This window comes from Eulemur rufifrons, chromosome 7 (genome assembly GCF_041146395.1).
Source record: "Eulemur rufifrons isolate Redbay chromosome 7, OSU_ERuf_1, whole genome shotgun sequence".
Lineage (NCBI taxonomy): Eukaryota > Metazoa > Chordata > Mammalia > Primates > Lemuridae > Eulemur > Eulemur rufifrons.
The window spans coordinates 46,781,547-46,801,913 of record NC_090989.1 but is presented as its reverse complement, the minus strand read 5'-3'; the positions used below and the strand labels follow the sequence as shown (position 1 = coordinate 46,801,913).

The 20,367-nt window shown below is 36.0% G+C and overlaps 1 protein-coding gene across 1 annotated transcript in view; it reads left to right on the top strand.

The window, feature by feature from the left end:
- The window catches only part of ABI3BP (ABI family member 3 binding protein), a 219,026-nt gene that overhangs the window by 102,681 nt on the left and 95,978 nt on the right, over nucleotides 1–20,367 (top strand). The window contains exons 10-19 of the mRNA XM_069472549.1: nucleotides 2,672–2,749; nucleotides 4,681–4,755; nucleotides 5,541–5,615; nucleotides 6,335–6,406; nucleotides 6,891–6,965; nucleotides 16,254–16,319; nucleotides 17,472–17,546; nucleotides 18,090–18,167; nucleotides 19,055–19,135; nucleotides 20,039–20,110. Of these exons, the coding sequence (XP_069328650.1) occupies nucleotides 2,672–2,749; nucleotides 4,681–4,755; nucleotides 5,541–5,615; nucleotides 6,335–6,406; nucleotides 6,891–6,965; nucleotides 16,254–16,319; nucleotides 17,472–17,546; nucleotides 18,090–18,167; nucleotides 19,055–19,135; nucleotides 20,039–20,110 (747 nt within the window). The remainder of the gene's footprint in view (nucleotides 1–2,671; nucleotides 2,750–4,680; nucleotides 4,756–5,540; nucleotides 5,616–6,334; nucleotides 6,407–6,890; nucleotides 6,966–16,253; nucleotides 16,320–17,471; nucleotides 17,547–18,089; nucleotides 18,168–19,054; nucleotides 19,136–20,038; nucleotides 20,111–20,367) is intronic.

Sequence of the window (20,367 nt, the reverse complement as noted above, 5' to 3'; positions counted from 1 at the left end):
CTTTTTTTTATTTTCTATTGATTGTATGAGTTCCTTATATATTTTGAATATTAAGCCCTTATAAGATATATGGTTTGCCAATACTTTTTGTCAATCCTTAGGCTGTCTTTTCATTTTTTTGATTGTTTCCTATGCTGTGCAAAAGCACTATTTGTCACGAAAAGACTGTGGGCGTAAGTAGTCCTTTATACTATCAAGGGAAAAATAAACTACAATTCAGAAAAGTATTTTTTGAGGTAATAACTCCTAAAAATAACATCCCCATTCCAGCAAAGCCCATCACGGGGCATCAAGAAATGTTAATAGCTTTTGTTCTAAGAACACATGATGTAAATAATGGAGAAATAAACAAGAAAGTTAGTATTACACACACGTCTCCAAGGGACATACAAAGGGTTTGCCAAAGCCAAGACCTAGCGTGCCAGAAATTAAAGGAAACAACTGTGTTGAAAAAAGGTACAGAAGATTAAAGAGGAAAAGGAATTTCTTGGATTTTAGGCCATGTTCTGATGGCATTTTACTTTCCTATTGCCAAGACTGGAGTTGTGCAGATAGTGTAGATGAGTGCTCATTAGTTGATACAAAGTATCAAGAGTCCCCCATTCAAATATCTTTTCCATCTGTCAATTTCTTTGATGTCTAAAAAATGTCATACTTTTAGAAATATAACATGCCTTTATTAAAAAAATTAGTGATATATAAATAATACAAATATCCCTTAGGAAGGTAGTTTGCTGCTTTTCATGAACAGCCTAAAATAGGTTAATGTGATTGCTGACTAAAAGCATGTTTTGGATATAAGAAGCTGAAGATTTTCAGAGCATTGCCTGTGAAAGTCTAGGATCTGGAGGTGTAAAAAAAAAAGTCCTAGATCAGTCAGGGATCACTGAGAACATAGATTATTAACAGAAAGGAACCCTGGAAGAAGAGGACATTGAATAAAGAAGTAATTAAAGAAAACATTATCATTTTATATATATATTTTTTAAAAGTACCTATAGTACATGCTAAAAATAACAGGGCCAGAGCTCATAAGAAATTCATAATCTGAATTTTTTTTTTTTTTACCATGCTAACAATCAGAATAGTTCTAAACAAAAGATGTCAGGAAAAAATATTGATAAAATGTAGAAATTTTAAAAATATAATTTATCATAAAATTATGCTGGACCTATTTTTTATGCCTCTTTATACCTCATTAAATTTTAACGACGACATTAAATGTTTGTTGTGCAAACATGCTTGCAACTTCTGAAACACACACTTGACAATTGGTGGCAAGTTACGCTAGCGTTTGTGACACCTATTTCCAGCATTTTAAATCACTCCTGCAAATAATTAGCTCTTTGTAGGAATCTGTTGGTCACCTTCATTAAGCAGAGATTGAAAATTGACTTGCTTTTATAAACATTGTGGAAGAGATGATTTTAAGTTCATCTGAAGTAAATATTTTGTGCCCATGTTAACTGAAAAGAAGAAAATGGTCTTTACAAGAGTAAAGTGAACTACAGAAGATTATAAAATTTGCATGTTCAAAGAACTTTGAGAGAGACAATTATATCAGTAGTTCTCAACAGGGGGCAATTTTGCCCCCGAGGAAATATTTGGCAATGTCTGGAAACATTTTTGTTTGTCCCAGCTATGGAATACAAGCAGAGGACAGGAATGTTGCTAAACACTCCACAGTAGATAGGACAGCCCCCTACAAAAAATTATCCAGCTTTAAGTGTCAATTGTGTCGAAGTTGAGAAATTCAAGTTCGTGTGTAGCCTTAAAATTCTAAAAAATCCTATCCGATTACAGAATCAGCTCAAATGGCATGATCAGGATATCTCAAAAGTACATGAATTCTTTCATGACACTAGACTATTTCAAAACATTACAAGAAGGTCACTGATTCAGTGTGCTAACTAACTAGAGTTAATCCTAAGTCTACATTTTTTTTAATGGGGAATATCATCACTGGAAAACTCTAGTTTAAAAATATACTTTGAAAAAGAATATCTAAATTTTAGAATGAAGTTTCCCAAACACTTCCAAAAAGAGAAAAAAAAATGAAAAAAAAAAAAAAGATTCCATTCTTTACACTGAATTCCCAGAGAGACCGAAAGAGAAGAGCTATATTAACACGTGGCTCAAATAAGATTTACTAATTGTTGTTAATTTTTTTGCCACAAATATTTTCAGATAACTTAGTTTTCTATATGTGTTCTTTGTGTTTTTCTAATATTTCTGTGTCATAACCTATTGCATTTTTTACCACATATAATAATGAAAATTTTCTATTCATTGATTTTAAAAAAAATAGTGGTACTTGAATATAAAATGCCAGAGAGCATTTGCAGTACAACCTGTGCCTTCCAGAAATTCTATTTATGAATCAAAATGACTTGAGATTTATCCAAGTATTGGGTTATAATTTTTTCTTCATTCCAGTGCCAATTTAGATCTTAAAAAATTAGCTAAGGTTAATAAAGACTTTTGAAGACTGTCATATGCTAGTCCCTGCTATTAACAGAAATGCACAATCAAGTTGTTGATAGGCTGATGGGAAGGGATGTGAGTAGATTAGATTTTTTTAGTCTATTAGTTGATTATGTTTTGAATGAGGTATTTTTGGACACTGTATTAGGATGAAGTGAGGTAAATTGTTTGTTCTCTGACTTTCTAGCTAAGAATGAAACCTTGGCATTACCTGCTGAATCAAAAACACCAGAGGTTGAAAAAATCCCAGCACGGCCCATAACAGGTAATGAGATCACTATGTTGTTGACTTTGGGGAAAGAAAGAACATATTTTTTCAAATAGCAAATGATTTATAGCCTATATGTTTTTTCAGTGAAGAGCCAGCAGAAAATTCATTTTGATCATAAGTACAAAACAGTAGGAGGTTCTCTACATCTTTAATGTTTAGGAAAACAACAGATGCAAAATGAGCTATTGAATCATATAGCTGATGTGTAATCATAGCTGTGAATCATATAGCTGTATCTTTCACTCTAAATGATATCATTTCACTCTAAATGATCTCAACACTCTGAAATATTTTTATACTAGAACATAATGCCATGATTTTGGTGCTTTTCCTGTATATGAAGACATGAGACCATTTTTCACTTCTTCACTTTCACAAGTGGTCAATGCAGCAAAATGCTATATATCCCTCACAAATGCATAGCTTGATATCTATGAAAATAACTTGGAATCATTTAGAAATAAATGTCTCTGGAACACTAAGAATCCTAATATAGAGAATATATGATAAGTTCAGTAAAAATGCTTTAAAGAATACAGTAAGCATTTTCCCCACAGTTTATCACCATTACTAACATTCAGCATGTCTTCTCTCAATGAACTACCCAAGTGCAGTCCACAGGGGGATACATTAATCTCTGAGCTACAGAGTTTCTGCCAGAGCAATACCAGTTTATCTAGGACTTGATGAAACAAATATCTGGCAAAAATTCCCCACAATCCACATTTAGCAAAGTAACTCTAATCTAAAGTGATTTTTTTTAATTTATAAAATTGCCATAACTTGAAATGTTGGTGATATTTACTTTGTACTAAACTTTGGGCTTGTAGCTGGTCCAGAGAAGGTAAAAATTTGGGAATAGTGAAACAATGTCAAGAAACCCATTCCAGTAGGAACATTTCCAACAGAGTAAGATGAGTGTAGTCTTGTCTGAAAAACAGGGTGAGAACCTTTCATCCCCACCTTCGTGCAAGTGTGGGCAGAGGTAGCTACTAAAATAATCCATTTGCATGAAATCCCTAGGTGGTTCTGATTTCAATATACTTGATCAATATCAAGAAAAGGATAGACGTGACCCAATGGGTAACTCCAAGTCCTTTTCTGCCTCAAAGAATCTACCCATTTTTCCCAATTATACTTTCTTCTCTAGGCACAGGGTCTGATGGGAGAGACTACGGATTTCTTAGTTCTCTGTCAAACCCTCCTCTGAATTTTCCACTTCAGAAACACTTAGGCAAACACCACAACTTATTATTCAGGTTATTGTGTTTATTGCATGGCCTTACCCTGCAAACTTCTGGGGTTTTCCAGCTCACAATTCATTCTAGATCTCAGTGACCCTGGTTCTTATTTCTCCAAAACTATTTCCTTGAGGTTTTCATTGGCTTGAATCTAGCACTTAGGACAACCCTGTGGCTGAGCACTTGAATTCTGATCATAATTTCAACTTAAATTCAAGCTTTGCATATTGAGTGCAGTTTGAGAGAGAAATCTTAACATGTGATGTTCTAAGTAAACCTTTCAGCCCTGGATCATTCTTTTATTTGCCCATTTATTAATTCATTTAATCAACTATCATCAGGTACTTGGTTATTCTACCGCAGGCATTGTGCTAAGCCCTGGAGATAAATATAAAGGAAAACAAAGAATTATGATTAACCTGATAAGTGTCTTAATGGCAGTTGGACCAGTGTGCTTTTTTGGAGCCTGTAAAAAGTGGACCAGACCCAGAAAGGAAGGATTGGGGAGGAATGTCAGCTCAGGCACCTGGGACAAGCTAGGGAGTCCTTAACATTAGTAACTTGAAAAGAAGTGGGCTATAAAAATACCAGTTACTAATTCTAAAGGGCAACAAAATGTGTCTCAGTCTTTGGTTGCTTCATAATTTTATGTTAATTTGCAAAGTTGTCTGTTTTACCTTTCAGTGACTCCTGAAACAGTTCCAAGAACCACTAAACCCACTGTGGCTAGTGCACTAGATGTTTCAGAAACAACACTGGGTAATTCTAAGAACTTTTCTTTTCTTTAAAAAAAAAAAAAGCAACAAAAAACTCCCATCTCCCATAGAAAATAAAAGTAATCCTAATGCCTTAGCTTCTGTCTCCTTCCCTCTCCCTCCTCCCCCTCCCTTTCTCCTTTTCCTTCCTTCCTGACAGTGGTTAACCTTCCTATTTCTTGGACCAGTTCCTCTGGAGAGTTAACAACATGCCTGATCCTGGTGACTCATCTCCCAGGCACATCTGAATGCTGGATGCTAACTGCATGCCCTTTTTAATCAGTCTCCTGAGTTGTGTATACAGAATACTAGCCTTGTAAACCTCAAATCTTGGAGGTGTGGAGGAAACCTGGAAGTCTTGATTCTGTCTTTGCTTTCTGCTCAGATTGGCTTTTGGAAGTCTTGTACTTACTAAACTTGGGGAAAATCCCCCCAAATGTCATGCTTTTAAATAAGAATTGCATATTGCTCATGTTAGCTGTTTCTTGGTGCAAAAGAATCTAACTTGCTTAGTTGTTCTCTTCCCCTGAAGAAAAGCAGCAGCATGTATTTTGGTCTGTACTTTGATGTTGATCTTCCTTGCCACACCACAGCCCCTTGAATGTATACCTTTGAATTTTAACAGCTGTGTAACTTTTCCAGGGAAAGCCAGCTATTTCCGTGAAAGGCATCCATTGCTTGGTGCACACACGAGTCTCTGTTAGGAAGCATGCCGTGCATGATCCTGGTTAAGCCGTAACATCAAATCCTGAGTCAAGGAGATGCTAACCACATTCTTCTTTATTGTAGTTCTCAGCAAAAGGATCCCGGAAATATCACAAACTGTTCTAATACCTCAGTTTGAATTGCCACTGAGCACTCTAGGTAAAAATTATTAAACACTATGGATTTATTATTACCTTGGAAATTTTATGCATGCTTCAAAGAAGTCCTTAGACTACTTCATTCAAATTCATCTCCTCATTGAAGAAAAAGGGACAAATGGCTTATAGAACAATAAGATTCCAAATAACCAACCCCGTAAATGTGAACAGTCTTTAAATTTAGGATGCTAAAGAGGCTATCTCTGTGACAAATCTTTGGTGGTTTTTCTTTTTAGAAAATTGATATAGTCTATATTTTTTTCTAAATGATTTTTACTCAGTTGTCTCCACAGAGAAGATATATTTATATTTCTGAAGACTGCTTCTTAGAATTCTTAGAATTTCTTTGAGTGCAATATCAAAAAAATAGAGGGAGGAGCTTATATATAAAGCCATGGTCTGAATTTAAATGAAATATATCTAAGAGCACACATAAATATAGCTGAAGAAATCAGGAAACTAGTTTAATGTGAGTAAAAAGAAAAGCTCAAATACAGTAACTTAAATTTAGTGTCTTAATTATAAATAATTGCAAAAGAAATTTTATTTATATTATCCGGCATTGAAACACAGAAGTAAGACATATTAACAGTCATGCTTAAAATGAAATCATTTGCCTTTTTGTGTTTGTTTTCTGTTTTTGCAAGCTTGAGATTTTTAAAATCTTTTCTCTGTTACTTGCATCTCAGGTCATGACTTTCCTTGTGTGTTTCATTACAGCTCCAAAAAGGCTTCCAGACTTTCCTGAGGCAAAAACACCCTTTCCTTTTGAGAAACCTGAGGGCATCTTGGGTAATAAGAGTACCTTTAATTTGATATTAAGAATGTGTGTGCTGATTGCTTAATTTTGTAGGACATACTTACTGAGTCCTATCTCTGCAAACCTCAATGAATTGATGAATTCAGTTAAATCAGGCAAACAAGTGGTTAATTTGTTTTAAAAAAAAAAAAAAAAGGACCCGTTTGATTGGATTTTCTACAAATTCAATAAAAATCATGAGTCTTAATTCCACGTAACTCATTTATTTAGTAGTTTTCTGTCCTTAAAAATGTTGACAGTATGATACCAAACTCTGGTGTCTCTCACGACTAATCAAATGCTCTCTGCATTGGTACATAATGATTTCTTCTCATTATGTAATGACTTTTGATTGTATCTGCATGTGCTTTTGATTTGCAGGCTTCTGGTAGCCACTTAACCATACCAACAACCTATTTCGGTCCCTTTCTCCTCTAAAAAGAAAATTTCAGCAAATTCCATTTCTTTTCAATATAGTTTCAAGTGAAAAGCCGTGGATTGTTCCTACAGCTAAAACATCTGAAGATTCTAGAGTTCTGCAGCCTCAAACTGGTAATTGCATTCTTTTTTTTAAAAAAAAAAATAGATTTTAACAAGAGTACCGAGTAACTTCTGGTTTTTATTTTTATAGGTTCCTTAATTGATTATCAATATACTTCGTAGTAAATGGAAAACGTAGAATACATTTTTGGTGCTTAGATGAACTTCATTTTTTTCCCACTACAAAAGCAAAATGGTCTTGCATTTGTTTTACATATATGTTTTTAATTTCTGGATATATTATTAGAAGTCTAACTAGAACATGAACTATGAAGTGGCTCACTGATTTTCTAGAGATCTCTTTAGTGACATGAGAGCAACAAGAAAAATAAGGAGTACTATGGGCTGGATTTAACAGTGTGAGCTTAATATTTCCCTTGCAGGGAGATATTTGCTTTTTCTTCAGCAAAATAATTCAGTAAACATTTGAGAGCTTACTAGGTGCAATATAGTATACCAAGTTCTAAAATTTGTAAGTATATCGTGATATAGAGGACAGAACATAGGTCTCTGAAGTTAATAATAGACCTTGGTTCCATTCCTGTCTCTCCTGCTAACCACGACAGCTGTTTTTCTCTACTTTTCTGGGCCTTGGTATCTTTTGTAAAATGTGGCAATTGGCTTTTCTTCCTCTTGAGAATTCTTGTGTTCTACCAGTAAAACTGATTGAGACATCTTCTCTTTTTCAAAAAATAGATTTTTATCCACTAAAAATTTTTCTCCTATGTATCTTCTCTTTGATGCCTAGCAGTAAATTAAAGAGCATGTTCAGCATATGAATTATAAGAAAACCTCAGAAACCATCATTTGCCATTGCTTCCATGATTTTCTCCTTTCATTTGTTTGTATTTTAATTTTTATGAACCTTCTGGTTGCTGTGACTTTATTTGGGGTACATATCACATAGTATATAATGTAGAAGTTCAGGTAATGAAGTTAAATACACCAACATTTTCTGGTATTCTCCAGAGGGAGTCCAGTGGAGGATTGGGTTTGAGAAAGGATGAAAATGAGCCCTCAGACTCATAGATATTAGTTAAAATATCCTTTATCTACTAAGTATAATGGGCTCAGATCTCAGCAAAAGATAGAGGATGACATTAACTTAAGTGAGCATGTCTATTATATTCTCCCCTAGTTTCCTTAAGCAGGAACGCACTTGAAAGTTGGCCATTGTTGTCAGCTTATCCAGAGAAGCCTCAAATTGTGTCTTCCTAAGCCTTAGTTTCTAGTCACTAACCCTAAAATTCTAGTGCAATTAACTAAAGTGGGTGCAAAAACCCCTTTAGCAATCTGGGTTCTGGGTAGAGTTTCGTACTGATGTCCTCGGCCATCACACAGATGCAGCTGCATTGTAATTACGAAACAACCACTACTCTGGGGGCACATGTGATGGTTTATCGGCTGTGCCTCCTGCAATGCTCAACAGAACCCAAACCAAACATTTTTGGGACTAGATAAACTTTCAAGTCCCTTTCATCTCTTAGCTTTTGGGTTACAACACAGTGGACACAGGGTTCCCTGGGTTTCCCTTAAGCAGCATCTCATTTTTAGTTTCTATGATTATTCATGATCATACTGATCAAAACCTCAAGGAAACCATTTTTGGAATGTGAATGCCTAGAATATGGATTATATATAAAGCCTCGGTTGAACCAAGCATCGGGGAGAACATGTTGCGGAGTGTAGGTTGCAGAGTTACAATGAGACAAAAATAGATGATATGGAAAATCCCAATAAAGGAAAGATTCCTTTTGTCTTTAATCCCAGAAAAGGAATATTCTGAGCTTGCCCTGATGAATAATGGCTAATGAAGCAGGAAACGGATTCATTACTCAGCTGCTTTGCTACGGCCAGGGCAATTTTGGGTTGCCAGAGGACTTCCAACTCAGAACTCCCAACCCTCTCTGGAAAAAGTTGAGACTTGTCATGAGCTGTAGCAACAGTGCAGAAGGTGATGATGCAGGCATGAACTTGAGCCCCAGAAACTTCCCAGACTGCCTTACAACATTTGATTTTTATATCCCTGCTACTTAGTATGATCATTGGGCCAGCAGCATTGACATCACCTGGAAACTTGTTGAAAAGTTAGCACCTTGAGCTCCACTCTAGATCTGTTGAAACGAGCTGCTTGCCATCAAGATCCCCAGGTGATCTGTGTGAATATTAAGGTCTGAGCAGTACTTTATCAATATAGTCTTATCAATGGTGTAGGTAAGAATTATCAGGTGTGGTCAGTTATAGGCCAGTAGACCTCAAATCAATATAAGATTGATTTCTCAGAGTGGGCAATGAACATTTCTTATTTCTGCTAATGTGCAATTCTTCCATCTGTAGTGTAAGTGTTGTATGGCATCATCTTATATCAAATTTCAAATTAAAATTTAACAGCATGCATTATTTGTGATTTAAAGACTTGTATATTCACATAAGCCTTTCATTTCAGCCTTTGTTTCTTTTGTTTGATTTTGTGCAACTTTATACATGTACTAAAGTTCTCTATTTGCTATTTAGTTTCAACATTATAATTGTTTATTTTCCAATAACTCAAATAGCTTCGTGATGCAACTGTTTTGAGAATTAAGAAAAGAGATAGGCAGACATATTGCTTGCATACTGGTCCACAAAACCAGAAGTCTCATTTTTGGTTGTTATATCCTTTGAATAAACAATATATTTTAGCTGGAATTAATGACATTATTATAGCAAACACAGTGAATTTTGTTTTCTCTGTTGGGATATGATCCATCTCTGTTTATCATGTCAAGTTCCTTCAGCCAAAGGCCAGCAGAAACACACTTGTAGTTGAACAAAGTTAGATTTATTTACTTATTGCAACAATGGAGAACACAGACTATGAGGAACAGGGGAATCTCCTAGGGGATGTTAGAAAAGACTTGTAAGATTTTGTCTGCATTAAATGATTGAGGGAAGGGTCCAGGGAAGTGGAGCTTTGCTCTAGATTGGATGCAGTCAGAAAATGGAAGTAATTCTGTGATTGAATGTCTTCATAATTCTTAACGAGAAAGCTAGATGAGCAGAGTGAAACTAAAAAAGTGACTGATAAAAGAAGCGGCTCTTACGCATATTAGCCAGAATGTGAGGAGGGTCGTGTTGTGGCTTGGAGGATGTTCATGTGTTTGTGTTTCACGTGATTACAAATTGGTCTTGTTTTTGTCTTGATCCATCACAATCACAAAGTAGTCTTGTCTGATATTGGTGTTCTTTGGAATTATTAATGGTCAATGGGAGAACGCCACAGCCTACCTGTGTGTGGGTGCCAGGCCAGCACCTGGATTTCAGGGGCTGCTCTTCTCTTTATCAACCATTAAACACAATTTACCAGGACCTTTAAAAATTTTTTTTCTGCTTTGACATTTGTTTTTCACATATTCTGTATTAAAAAATCAGAATGCCTGTTCTCAAAAAGATTTCTGTACCACTTTTGGATATAAAAGACTTTATGGAAATCCTAAGTTGCATGCTGAATATTGAAATCCCTGGGTCATTTCAATAGTTTCGGCAACAGTGAGACAGGATAATTTGGAGTTTGGAATATCCCAGGAAATATGAGATGTGTAGTCATCAAACATATTCTTCCCTGCTTTCAGTATATTCGCCCCAGTCTTTCAATAGTGCTGTATTTTGTGATTTCATTAGTTGGAATTGTGTTTGTATTAAACCTTCTGTGAAGTGTGTTTAAGTAGGGTTGATTGATTTTGATTCTCTTGGCAAATTTAATTTTCCTTAAAATATATAAAGGAAATCATAAAAATCTGCTGTATAATTGTATACCAGAACGTAAAGTTATTATAAGTTTTGTGTTAAAAGGAAGTTGGCCACACTTTAGAAATATTTAAGTGCTTGTGACAAGCTTTCAGAAAAAGTCAGTCTTTCTGGTGATGCAGTTCAATTGGTCTTATGTTCTACTGGAAGGCGGCCAGGTAACTATGATGTCAGCATTGTTTTAGAGTGAGTTCTAGAAAAGCCCTCAATATCTTCCACTCTCAGATGAATTGTGCATTTGTATGCATATGCACATGCTTGTTGGATCATTTCTCCGCTGGAATAACACAATTTGATTTGTGTGGCAGTTTTCTTCTAGAAGATTCAAGAGACTATGTATATACCATCATATGGATCCCTCCAAAGCCTCTGGAAGCTGACAGAGTTACTTTCTTTTATATTAAGGAGATACATGAGGAAGTTAACTTGGAATGGGTAGAGGAACAAAATTAGACTCTTTCATTGCTTTCCTAATCTCTTCAATAAACTACTCCATGTTAAAAGTGAAACAATGCTCTATAGCTTGCTGTGAAAAATTAAGAACTGCTTTTACAACCGAAAGAATTAATTGTTCCTATGGGGCCATGGTCCATCCAGATATGCTATATAAGAAATTTTACGTGATCTGTGAGAGGCTGGCCAGTCCCTGAAGTTTATTCTCACTGTGAATGTGATTGCTAACTTGCGAGCTATAGGGTGAGACAGCTGAGTTAATAACCAGCTCAACTATTTACCAGTTAAATAGCTTGTCTTAAGTTATTTAACCTCTCAGAACTTCAGTTTCCCCATCTATAAAATGGAAATAATAGATAAATGTTTCATCAGTTGTTATGTCTTAGAAATAATGTATAAATCACTTAATAGAATGCACAGTACATAAGGAGTACCCTGCTATCATTTCCTTGATGCAATAGAATCTTGCATTGACTGCATCCCCTATATAGCACACTGCCCATCCCAAACTTCCTGAATCGCTGCATGCAGTCAATCATAATAACAACACCAATTATGTTTTAAAAATTATTTAATAAAAGAAAAAGAAAGAATAGAGATGAAAATCTCTAAGCTCATATATATATGGTCATACCAAATGATCCATGGGTCTTCATGTCACTTGTATGAAAATGTTTAAGGAGAGTGGAGAAAGGACATGTGCAAAGTTATTCACAGAGGTCCTGCAACTCCTTGGGAATAGCCTGGTGACCTGTTAGCCCTTGGAAGGGGATGGTGCATCGTATCACACAGACTCCCTGTTCCCTTACAGTGGCAGCCTGAGTCACTCTGTAAACTGGGCTCTGAGGCCCTACCTAGGTTCAGTGAGGAAAACGGTGCCACGATCAACTAGCTGTGCTTTCTGTGGGCACCAGGGGCAGCAGAAGCAGCAAAGGTGCCATTATTTGTCATCCCACAGAAAGGTGTGTGCATGACCTCTAAAGACCCTGTGTGGTTTGGGGGTAGGGATGGGTTTGAGCTTTCTGTTTCTGGCTTAATAATGCCATCAGGGTTAAGCCTCCTTAATTTACTTGATCATTGCCTTAAGAGACCATCAGTTAGTACAAGGAAGGTTTCAAAAGCAAATGAAAACAAAAGTTACAAACCCAAGATGATTCTATGTTTGTTTTCTGCCTTAGAAAATCCTCCTGCCTGTTCTCCCTGAAAGTGTCCAGATAAATCAAATTTTCTTCCAAATCTACTGTGACGTTACTAAGACAATGACTTTTTCTGGTATAATTATTTCCCCTTGAACCATAAACAGTTATGTCTTAGAGACTTCCCTTGACTAGAGGGTCAGAATCAAGGAGGATTGGCCTTGGTTCATTAGAATTTTCATTAGAATCTACTTTGGGAGCTTCCTTCCGGAGGTCATCACTGATTATTTTCAGTGTTAAATCCTTTCAGTGCTCTCTAGAACTGTAGTAAATTGCAGTATGCCCTTAAGCTCTATAAACCATTTAAAGGCTTGAAAGCAGAAGTGATTGGCACGCACAGGGAGTGGTGTATCGGTTAGAAAGTTTTGGCAGCAGGTCGTTTGCTCAAAGTGGTTGAAAAAAGGTAAACTCTCCATTTGGACCTTACTGCCTGCCCTGTAAGGTGTTGATTAGCACAGATCTGGCCCACCCAACTGGATTAAGCCCTAGAGAGGAGAAAAAGTAGGAATGAGTGGTGGTGTTGATGCTGTGAGAGCAGGAAAATAGAATTCAAGCATAGCAGATGGTTTACAGATTTACTGTGGCCTCTGAGAGATTTATAGCCTCAGCCTTTGATTTTATTTCACAAACATTTTCTTGCAGCCAAGATTTTCACAGATTTCAAGGCCAACTAGAAAGGTATTTGTTTTTCCATTAGCTGAAAAAGCATTATTACTTAACAATATATTTAAATGATACTGAGAGCTCTGTGTGCGGTATTGTGTTTTTCTCTTCTAGCTCCTTTTTGATGTATTTTTTCATTGCTTCTTTATATATATTTTTAGAATTCTATTTCCATGGCAGGGTATGGCCCCGCAAGCATATTACAGGTATTTGTGTAATAGAGCAAGAGATTTCTGTATCATAAAATAATTATAGGACATGTTCATTTATTCTCCAAACTAAGCCAGAAAGTCGTTTATTCTAAGAACTTAAACTACCCAGCTGTCAAACTCACTGCTGTCTGTTTGTTATAATGGACATCTTGCAGATTAATTCCATTGAGTACCCATCATGCACCAGGCTCTGGAGTAAATAAGCCTTGAAGTGTATAATGAGCAAGATAGACACAATTTCTGAATTAATGAGGTCTTTGGTCCAAGAATTGGTGTTTGAAAAAGAAAATTTTTCACAGTTATCAATATGCAGAGAATTTGAATGAAATGAAATGATAAAGTCTTGATGATTTGAAATACTTTGGGTGCCATCAGATGTTTCCAGAGCAATATCAGGGCATTTTTTTTTTTTTTTTTTGCAGATTTTCTATTTAATCAGTTTTTCAAAGCAAAAATGTACAATTAACAAAACATAATTTTAACAAATGTGGCTTCAGGAAGTGATAAAGCAAATGGTACTATAGATTATTTCATATTTTTTCTTTGGAAAATCTGAAAGTAAAATTTAGTTATCATAGAATTTAGTTACTGTTTTTTGAAAGAAACTAATATTGCTTTTTATAACCTTTAAATTGAACTGCTTATTTTACTTGTTGGATTCAATTCCTCTGATAACTTTTGGTCCCATATATGTTCTGTGAATTCAAGATCAAGGTACTGCTTAATGTCAAATAGCTATAGCATTTCATCTACTAAAGGAAACATAGGTGATAGAAGTTTGGCTCTAAACAATAATGTATAGCAGCATGTAGACTGTCTAAAAACAGAAGGGTTCACCCCTAACTCTTGGCTACTCATCAATTTTATAGCCTTTTAGAACCTGGGTCTAACCATTGCATGAATTTTACTCTGGTATAGATATACATATACAGGGTTTTATAAAGAAATCAAGTGCTGTTGACTTTTAGAGAAGTTTTCAGAGAACTGCATGTCAACACTGTCTTCTCCCCAGACATCTCTTACTTCTGAGTTGAAAGATCTTATTTAAATCTTGAATGAATGAGATGGTGATATGCTTCTCAACACTGCCCAAACAATGTAAAACTTAGAGTGAGTGGTATTTGTGGGGTGTTAGCACTCATTTTCTTTACTTTTCAACTCTCAGAAACTACAGAAGTAGAAATATCAAGGACCAAGTCTGCTGGCAGATGTGTTATTTTATTCTTGAGTATGTTTGAGAATGTGTTTGGGAGTTAAGAGAGCCCTGACAATTGGGAACTTCCAGACATGAACCACCATTGCCAGGGGATGATGAAAGGAGGGCTTCTTTCCCCAATAAATGCCTTGGGGGGATAACTTGAGGGAAGACAGCAGGCTGGCTTGGAACCTCCAGAATGAAAAGGAATTGTAAATATGAAAAATAAGTAAAAAGGGGAATAAATATCATCTCTTGGAACAAAAATACAGGCTATAGGATAATTGGTCCAATATCACAGATTTGGGAGTTAGGATAACACAAAGACATATTTAGTAGTAGATAATGCTGATTTTGCTGGATCCATGACTTGAAATTGGCATAATGCAACCTAAGATCAGAAACTGCCAGCATTTTTTTGTCCTTTAAGAGATCAGTCATTCTTATCTGACTATTAAAATTGCAGCAAGGTTAAAGAAGACTTTACAATGTAATAGATGTATTCTCAGAAAGTATGCATATTTTAACTCACAATATTCTTTCTGTTTTTGAAGATTTTGTAAAGCAGGAGATTCGCCTTCACAAACTGCAATATATTTACTGCCTCTTTGGCATGTGGTACAATATAAAATGCTCTCTATTTTCAGAGTATGTCACAGGGTCTGATATTATCTTTCTTACAGTTTCAACCAGCAATGGTTCAAAATCATTCAGTTGTCACTAAATTACAAGTAACTCCAATGAGTAAATATTCCTGTGAGCTCCCTCCTGTTTGATTTCTATATAGCTATTTTGAATGGGCAAGGAAAGTAAACTCTACCTCGTAACAGTTCATGCTTTCTGTCTACCTCTCAGGCCATAGTGACAGCTCTTTTTGATGCCATTTTTGCTTACGGGTTCAACTTGTATGTGAACATGAAAATTATCCCTGCGTTAAAATCATTAAATCCTTCTTTACCCTCATCCTACTTTCTTCATTTCATGTAGAATAGAAAATTTATCTTGAAATCCACCTAGATTATAGAAGGGCTCGTGGCTCCATGAAGGAACACAGACAGCTGCCTCTAGGTACATGTCAGGAAGGATGGTGCCAAGAGTCCTGGTCTCAGCCCTGTTGTCCTTGGTCCTGCTGATACAGTGGCAAACTCACCGAGCTTGACAATTTCAGCGAGTGACTGCTGGCAAATGTCTTCACTGCTGTAAATCTCAACTTTATCTAGAAAGTGGGGACAACATCCCATTATCTATAAAATGGGAGAAATGCCTACCTCACCTATTTCTCGGGGATGTTGAGAGGGTTAAATAGGCTAATGTACGAGGAAGTGCTGTGCAAACTGTACAGTGCTGTTTAAACATAAGATACCATGACGTAAATTTTACTAAGCTGAAAGACTAAGCAGTAGACTTTGGGCAAAGAGCCTCAGTGTGACTGCTGTTTCCTTCTTTAGAAATCTCTCCCCAGACTGCCATCTGACTTTATTTATGTTTGTACTCTTGAAGCTCTTTGATTTGGAGCTGGCATGACTTCACTGTAAATATATAGCACTATGTTCACATCATCCCAAAGGCCAGTCTCAGGGCTTGCTATATAGTAATCCTGCAGTTTAGAGCAAGAAGGACCAAAGGCAAGTCTTGGTGATTGCTTACATGTTAGTGACAAAGCCAGTAGCACAGGGCCAAAATCCACTAGCACCTACATAAAACTGTCCTTCAGCCAGCATTAGAACATGTCATGAAATCTTTCAAAATTAATCAAAATCTAACATCTCTTTTGTTTTATCTTTTTATTTTAAAGCAACTTATGACGTTTTCTCAAGCCCTACAGCATCAGATGAACCTGAAATATCAGAGTCCCACACAGGTATACCCGGCCTCTCAATTCTGTCATTGGATCCCAGGTGTTCTGACAACATTTGGTGGTTCTCCTTTAGTATTTTCAGAGTGGAAAAAAGTGTGCTCTCTAGAGATCCGCAGGGGAGAAATAGCCATCTGTGTCAGGGAGATGAGTTCTACTCACTCCTCCCATGCAGTGATTAGATCTTTATATCCATTAGTAAATAAGCTGTTACATGAGAGAGATGCAGATAGACTCGGTTGCCACGGAGGACAAGCAATGTAATGGCCTATCATTCTGTTTTCAGAATCACTGTAAAAAGGTCTTAAGAGTCTTAGAGGATTTTCTCTAGAGTAATGTTAATAGTTCTCAAATTGGGATAATTTTGCCTTCCTCCCACCCAAGGACATTTGGTAGTGTCTAGAGGCATTTTTGGCTTTCACAACTGGGGGAGGAGCTACTAGCGTCTAGTGGATAGACATCAAGGAAGATGCTAAAACCCCTGTGATGCACAGAGTGGCCTTCCATAACAGAACTATCCAACCCTAGATGTAAACAGTGCTGAGGTAAGAAATTCTGTTCTGGAACAATCACATCATCCTCTATGGAGTTCAATTGGGTCTAGTCTTTGTCATTCATTTGCCGACCCATCTATAGCGAGTTACCTGAGTCTGACAGGTCCTTTGAGCAAGTGTTTCTTAAGTACCTATGAACCTAGGTACTGTGGGAGAGTCAAAGAGAGTAAGACTGGTCCCTGCCAGGCATAGATATATGTCTGATATTTTTTAGACATGTAGCTTTATCTCAGTATCATTTGTGTCATGATAAATAAAGGTGAATAATTTTAAACAGCAGCAGAAAACAAGACAAAGGAATGCCAATAGTGGGTTCAGTTAACAATTATGCAACAGAAGGGAAGAAATCAGAAAAACCAGTTGAAACTAAGTTGAAGGTATGAAACACTGTTTTATCATGGTTTCTAGTATTTAAAGTATGGATATTTTTTTAAACTGAGCTCATCTTCAACTCCTAATAAATCATTTTAAAATGTTGGTTAGCAATTCCTCAAATGTCCTTGATATTTTTCCCCATATGAGATATAATTTATTACTCATGAATTTGTATTTTATTCCTGGGGCCTTCTACTACTTTTATAAATGTTGACATTTATTCCAACAGCAACAAGTGATTCTATTCTGGATTCTGTCCCACCTAAAACTTCTAGAACTCTTGAACAGCCAAGGGCAACACTGGGTAATGTTTTTAACAGAAAAATCACACTTTATTTTCCATCAAAAAAAAAAAATCCATGTGAATGCCTTTCTTCCAAATGACCATTTCATTCCATCACATCTAATCATTTCTTTCCTTTTTCTTAATATACATGTATAAATATTTTAAATGCAGGCATCTTTTCTATTCCATTTGGGGCTCGCTCTTTTTTTTTTTTTTTGGAACTGTAATGATATTTTCCCCATTCTTAAAGCTGTGAAAAGCTTTGAAAACTGCATGGACATCATCTGCACCATCTCATGCCGTGTGTTCGTGGCCCCTGTATCACCTCACTTCCATGCATTGAATCTGCCTGGAGTCAGCTACTGAATGATTGTCATTCTAGCCTTTTCGCCATTTTAAATCATCATTTCATTCACCAGCTTTCAAGACTACTTGCGTTTTTCATCCTTCATCATGTACTTCTAGCATGTGCTTTATACCATCTAAAAGCATGTTAAAATTTTTAAAATATTTCATTTTAATGGGGATTATTTGGTGGGATGGGGTGTTTTGTGCTTTCAGCTCCAAGTGATATAACACCACTTGTTCCTCAAAAACTGGAAATCTTTACCAGTCCTGAAATGCAACCCACAACGCCTGGTAACTAATGACATTTGTATAGTTGTGTAGTTTGAAGAAACAGGTAATATGACAAAAGAGTCGTGTTGGCTTTTTCAGAATATTTTTAGTACTAAACATTTCTCGTTATTCTCTACCATGAAATTTTTCAAAGAACTGAGTTACCTATCATAACTAACTTTATGATGATCCTCAAAGAATTTCCATAATCTTGATGTCTATATATTTTGAAGAATGGTTTCCTTCCAATACTTCTTTCAATGTTGCCTGCCAGAAAATAGCAGGAGAATTATAGCTGATAATTACTTTAAAATATGTTGCCTTTTATTTAGCACATTCAGATACCATTTGATCATAGTATTTCACCTGCAGTGTAGTCTAAATATAAGGAGCACCAAGTAGGCTCTGTAGTCTTGGACTGCAGATGGGAAAAGGGAGGTAACACGACCTTCATTTTATAATAGAAAATTATTGGAATAGCAAAGTTCATTAACTTTTGGTGAGGGTAGTAATGAGCTACAGAATCAAAAATGTTCTGAACTATCCATTCTCTAAGTCCTAAATATTTTATTTTTGCTTCTCTTCTGCTATTCAATGTCATCCTTTTGGGTTCTTAACTGTAACTTGTGTTCTGAAATGCCTCCAGGGTGCTCATTTTCTGGTACATTTAATCGAACAGTGTATCTTCAATTCTCATGTAGAAATGTAATATCTTTGGCCCAGTCAACCCTTATTTATTCAATGAGTGCCTACCATGTATTTTATAAAGCAGGGTGCTGAGCATTCTAGAGATACAAAGAAATGTAAAGCAGTTCTTGCACCCAGAAGTTCACAAGTTTACAGGGACCACGTGATTGGCCCCTGAGAAATATCATTTATCAAAGCTCTGTTAAATCTTCTTCTTTCAGCTCCCCTGCAAACTACATCTATCCCTTCTACAACTAAACGACGCCAGAGGCCCAAAAAGCCAAGACCCAAACCCAAACCTGGTAAATAAATGTCTCTTTAACCTTTCAGGATATTTAATCCCAAACTGGTAATGTCATCTCCTTATCATAAAAAGAAGAGAGGTGATTCTATAGGTTAATTTTTTTTATGAAATTTGAAATTCACTAAAATTGAATTATTAATAATACAAAATGACAAAAATCAAATGTCTCCAATAGGAGCTTACTGAAAATTATGTGATTTTTTTTTTTTTTACTTGAGAACTGTTATAAATCTAGAAACAAGTCCTACTGTCACGGCATTATAGAGTAACATATATAGTGTAACTCATTTTTATATGCATCTATATTTAAGTGTTTTGGGGGTTGTTGGTCCTTATGTTAATATTTGGTGCCTACTATGTTTTCAGTTTTGCACCAGGGCAATGGCTAAGATGGAGAAGACATGACTCTGGCTTTCAAATAGCTTATAATCTTGAGAAGATAAGACAAAACCATGAGAGCATGAGATTATGTAACCTATTTCCGAGACTTCAATATTTGTGTAAAAGAAAGAGTTGAAGATGCAGACATCAAAATATATGTGGGCTTGGGACAGAGAAAAAGGAGAGGGAACAACATATATTACAGCGCAGAGTTGGGGTGGGAAAGATATAATATCAACCTAAACGTGATATTCTTCATCATCGAATACTATACTCAGAATCATGCTCCACACACTAGGTTTTGCTTATTCCCTTGTAATATAAATACAATTTTGTATGACCCATACTGTTATGACAGTTTAAAAATTCTTTCCCCAAACTTTTACTCATTGTATACTTTGTTAACTCTGAGTACTAAATATGGCAGGATTTTAAACAGGTCCTTCAGTTCCTCTTTGGAGGGTATCTTTTGATCATCTCTAGGATATCTCAATATTTCTTTTTTCCTTTCCATCACCAGAAAGAACCACAAGTGCTGGAACAATTACATCTAAAATTTCTAAAAGCCCTGAACTTACATGGACAACACTGGGTAATAATATATTCTTAGTAGATGTGTTACTTCATTCTACCATGGGAAATCCTCTACCCTAGATTTATGTAATGTCTCGATAGCTATTTAAAATGACTTATTTGAATGATAGGGAAAATCTGATAGAGTACACCAACTCCATGGCTGTTGTGGTTGTGGGTAGCTGGCCTACAATTAGTAGATCTGAACTCAGCCTTCAGATAACATCTGTGCCAGCTGCTTCCTTATCTTCTATCCAATTATTGCATTTGAAGTTG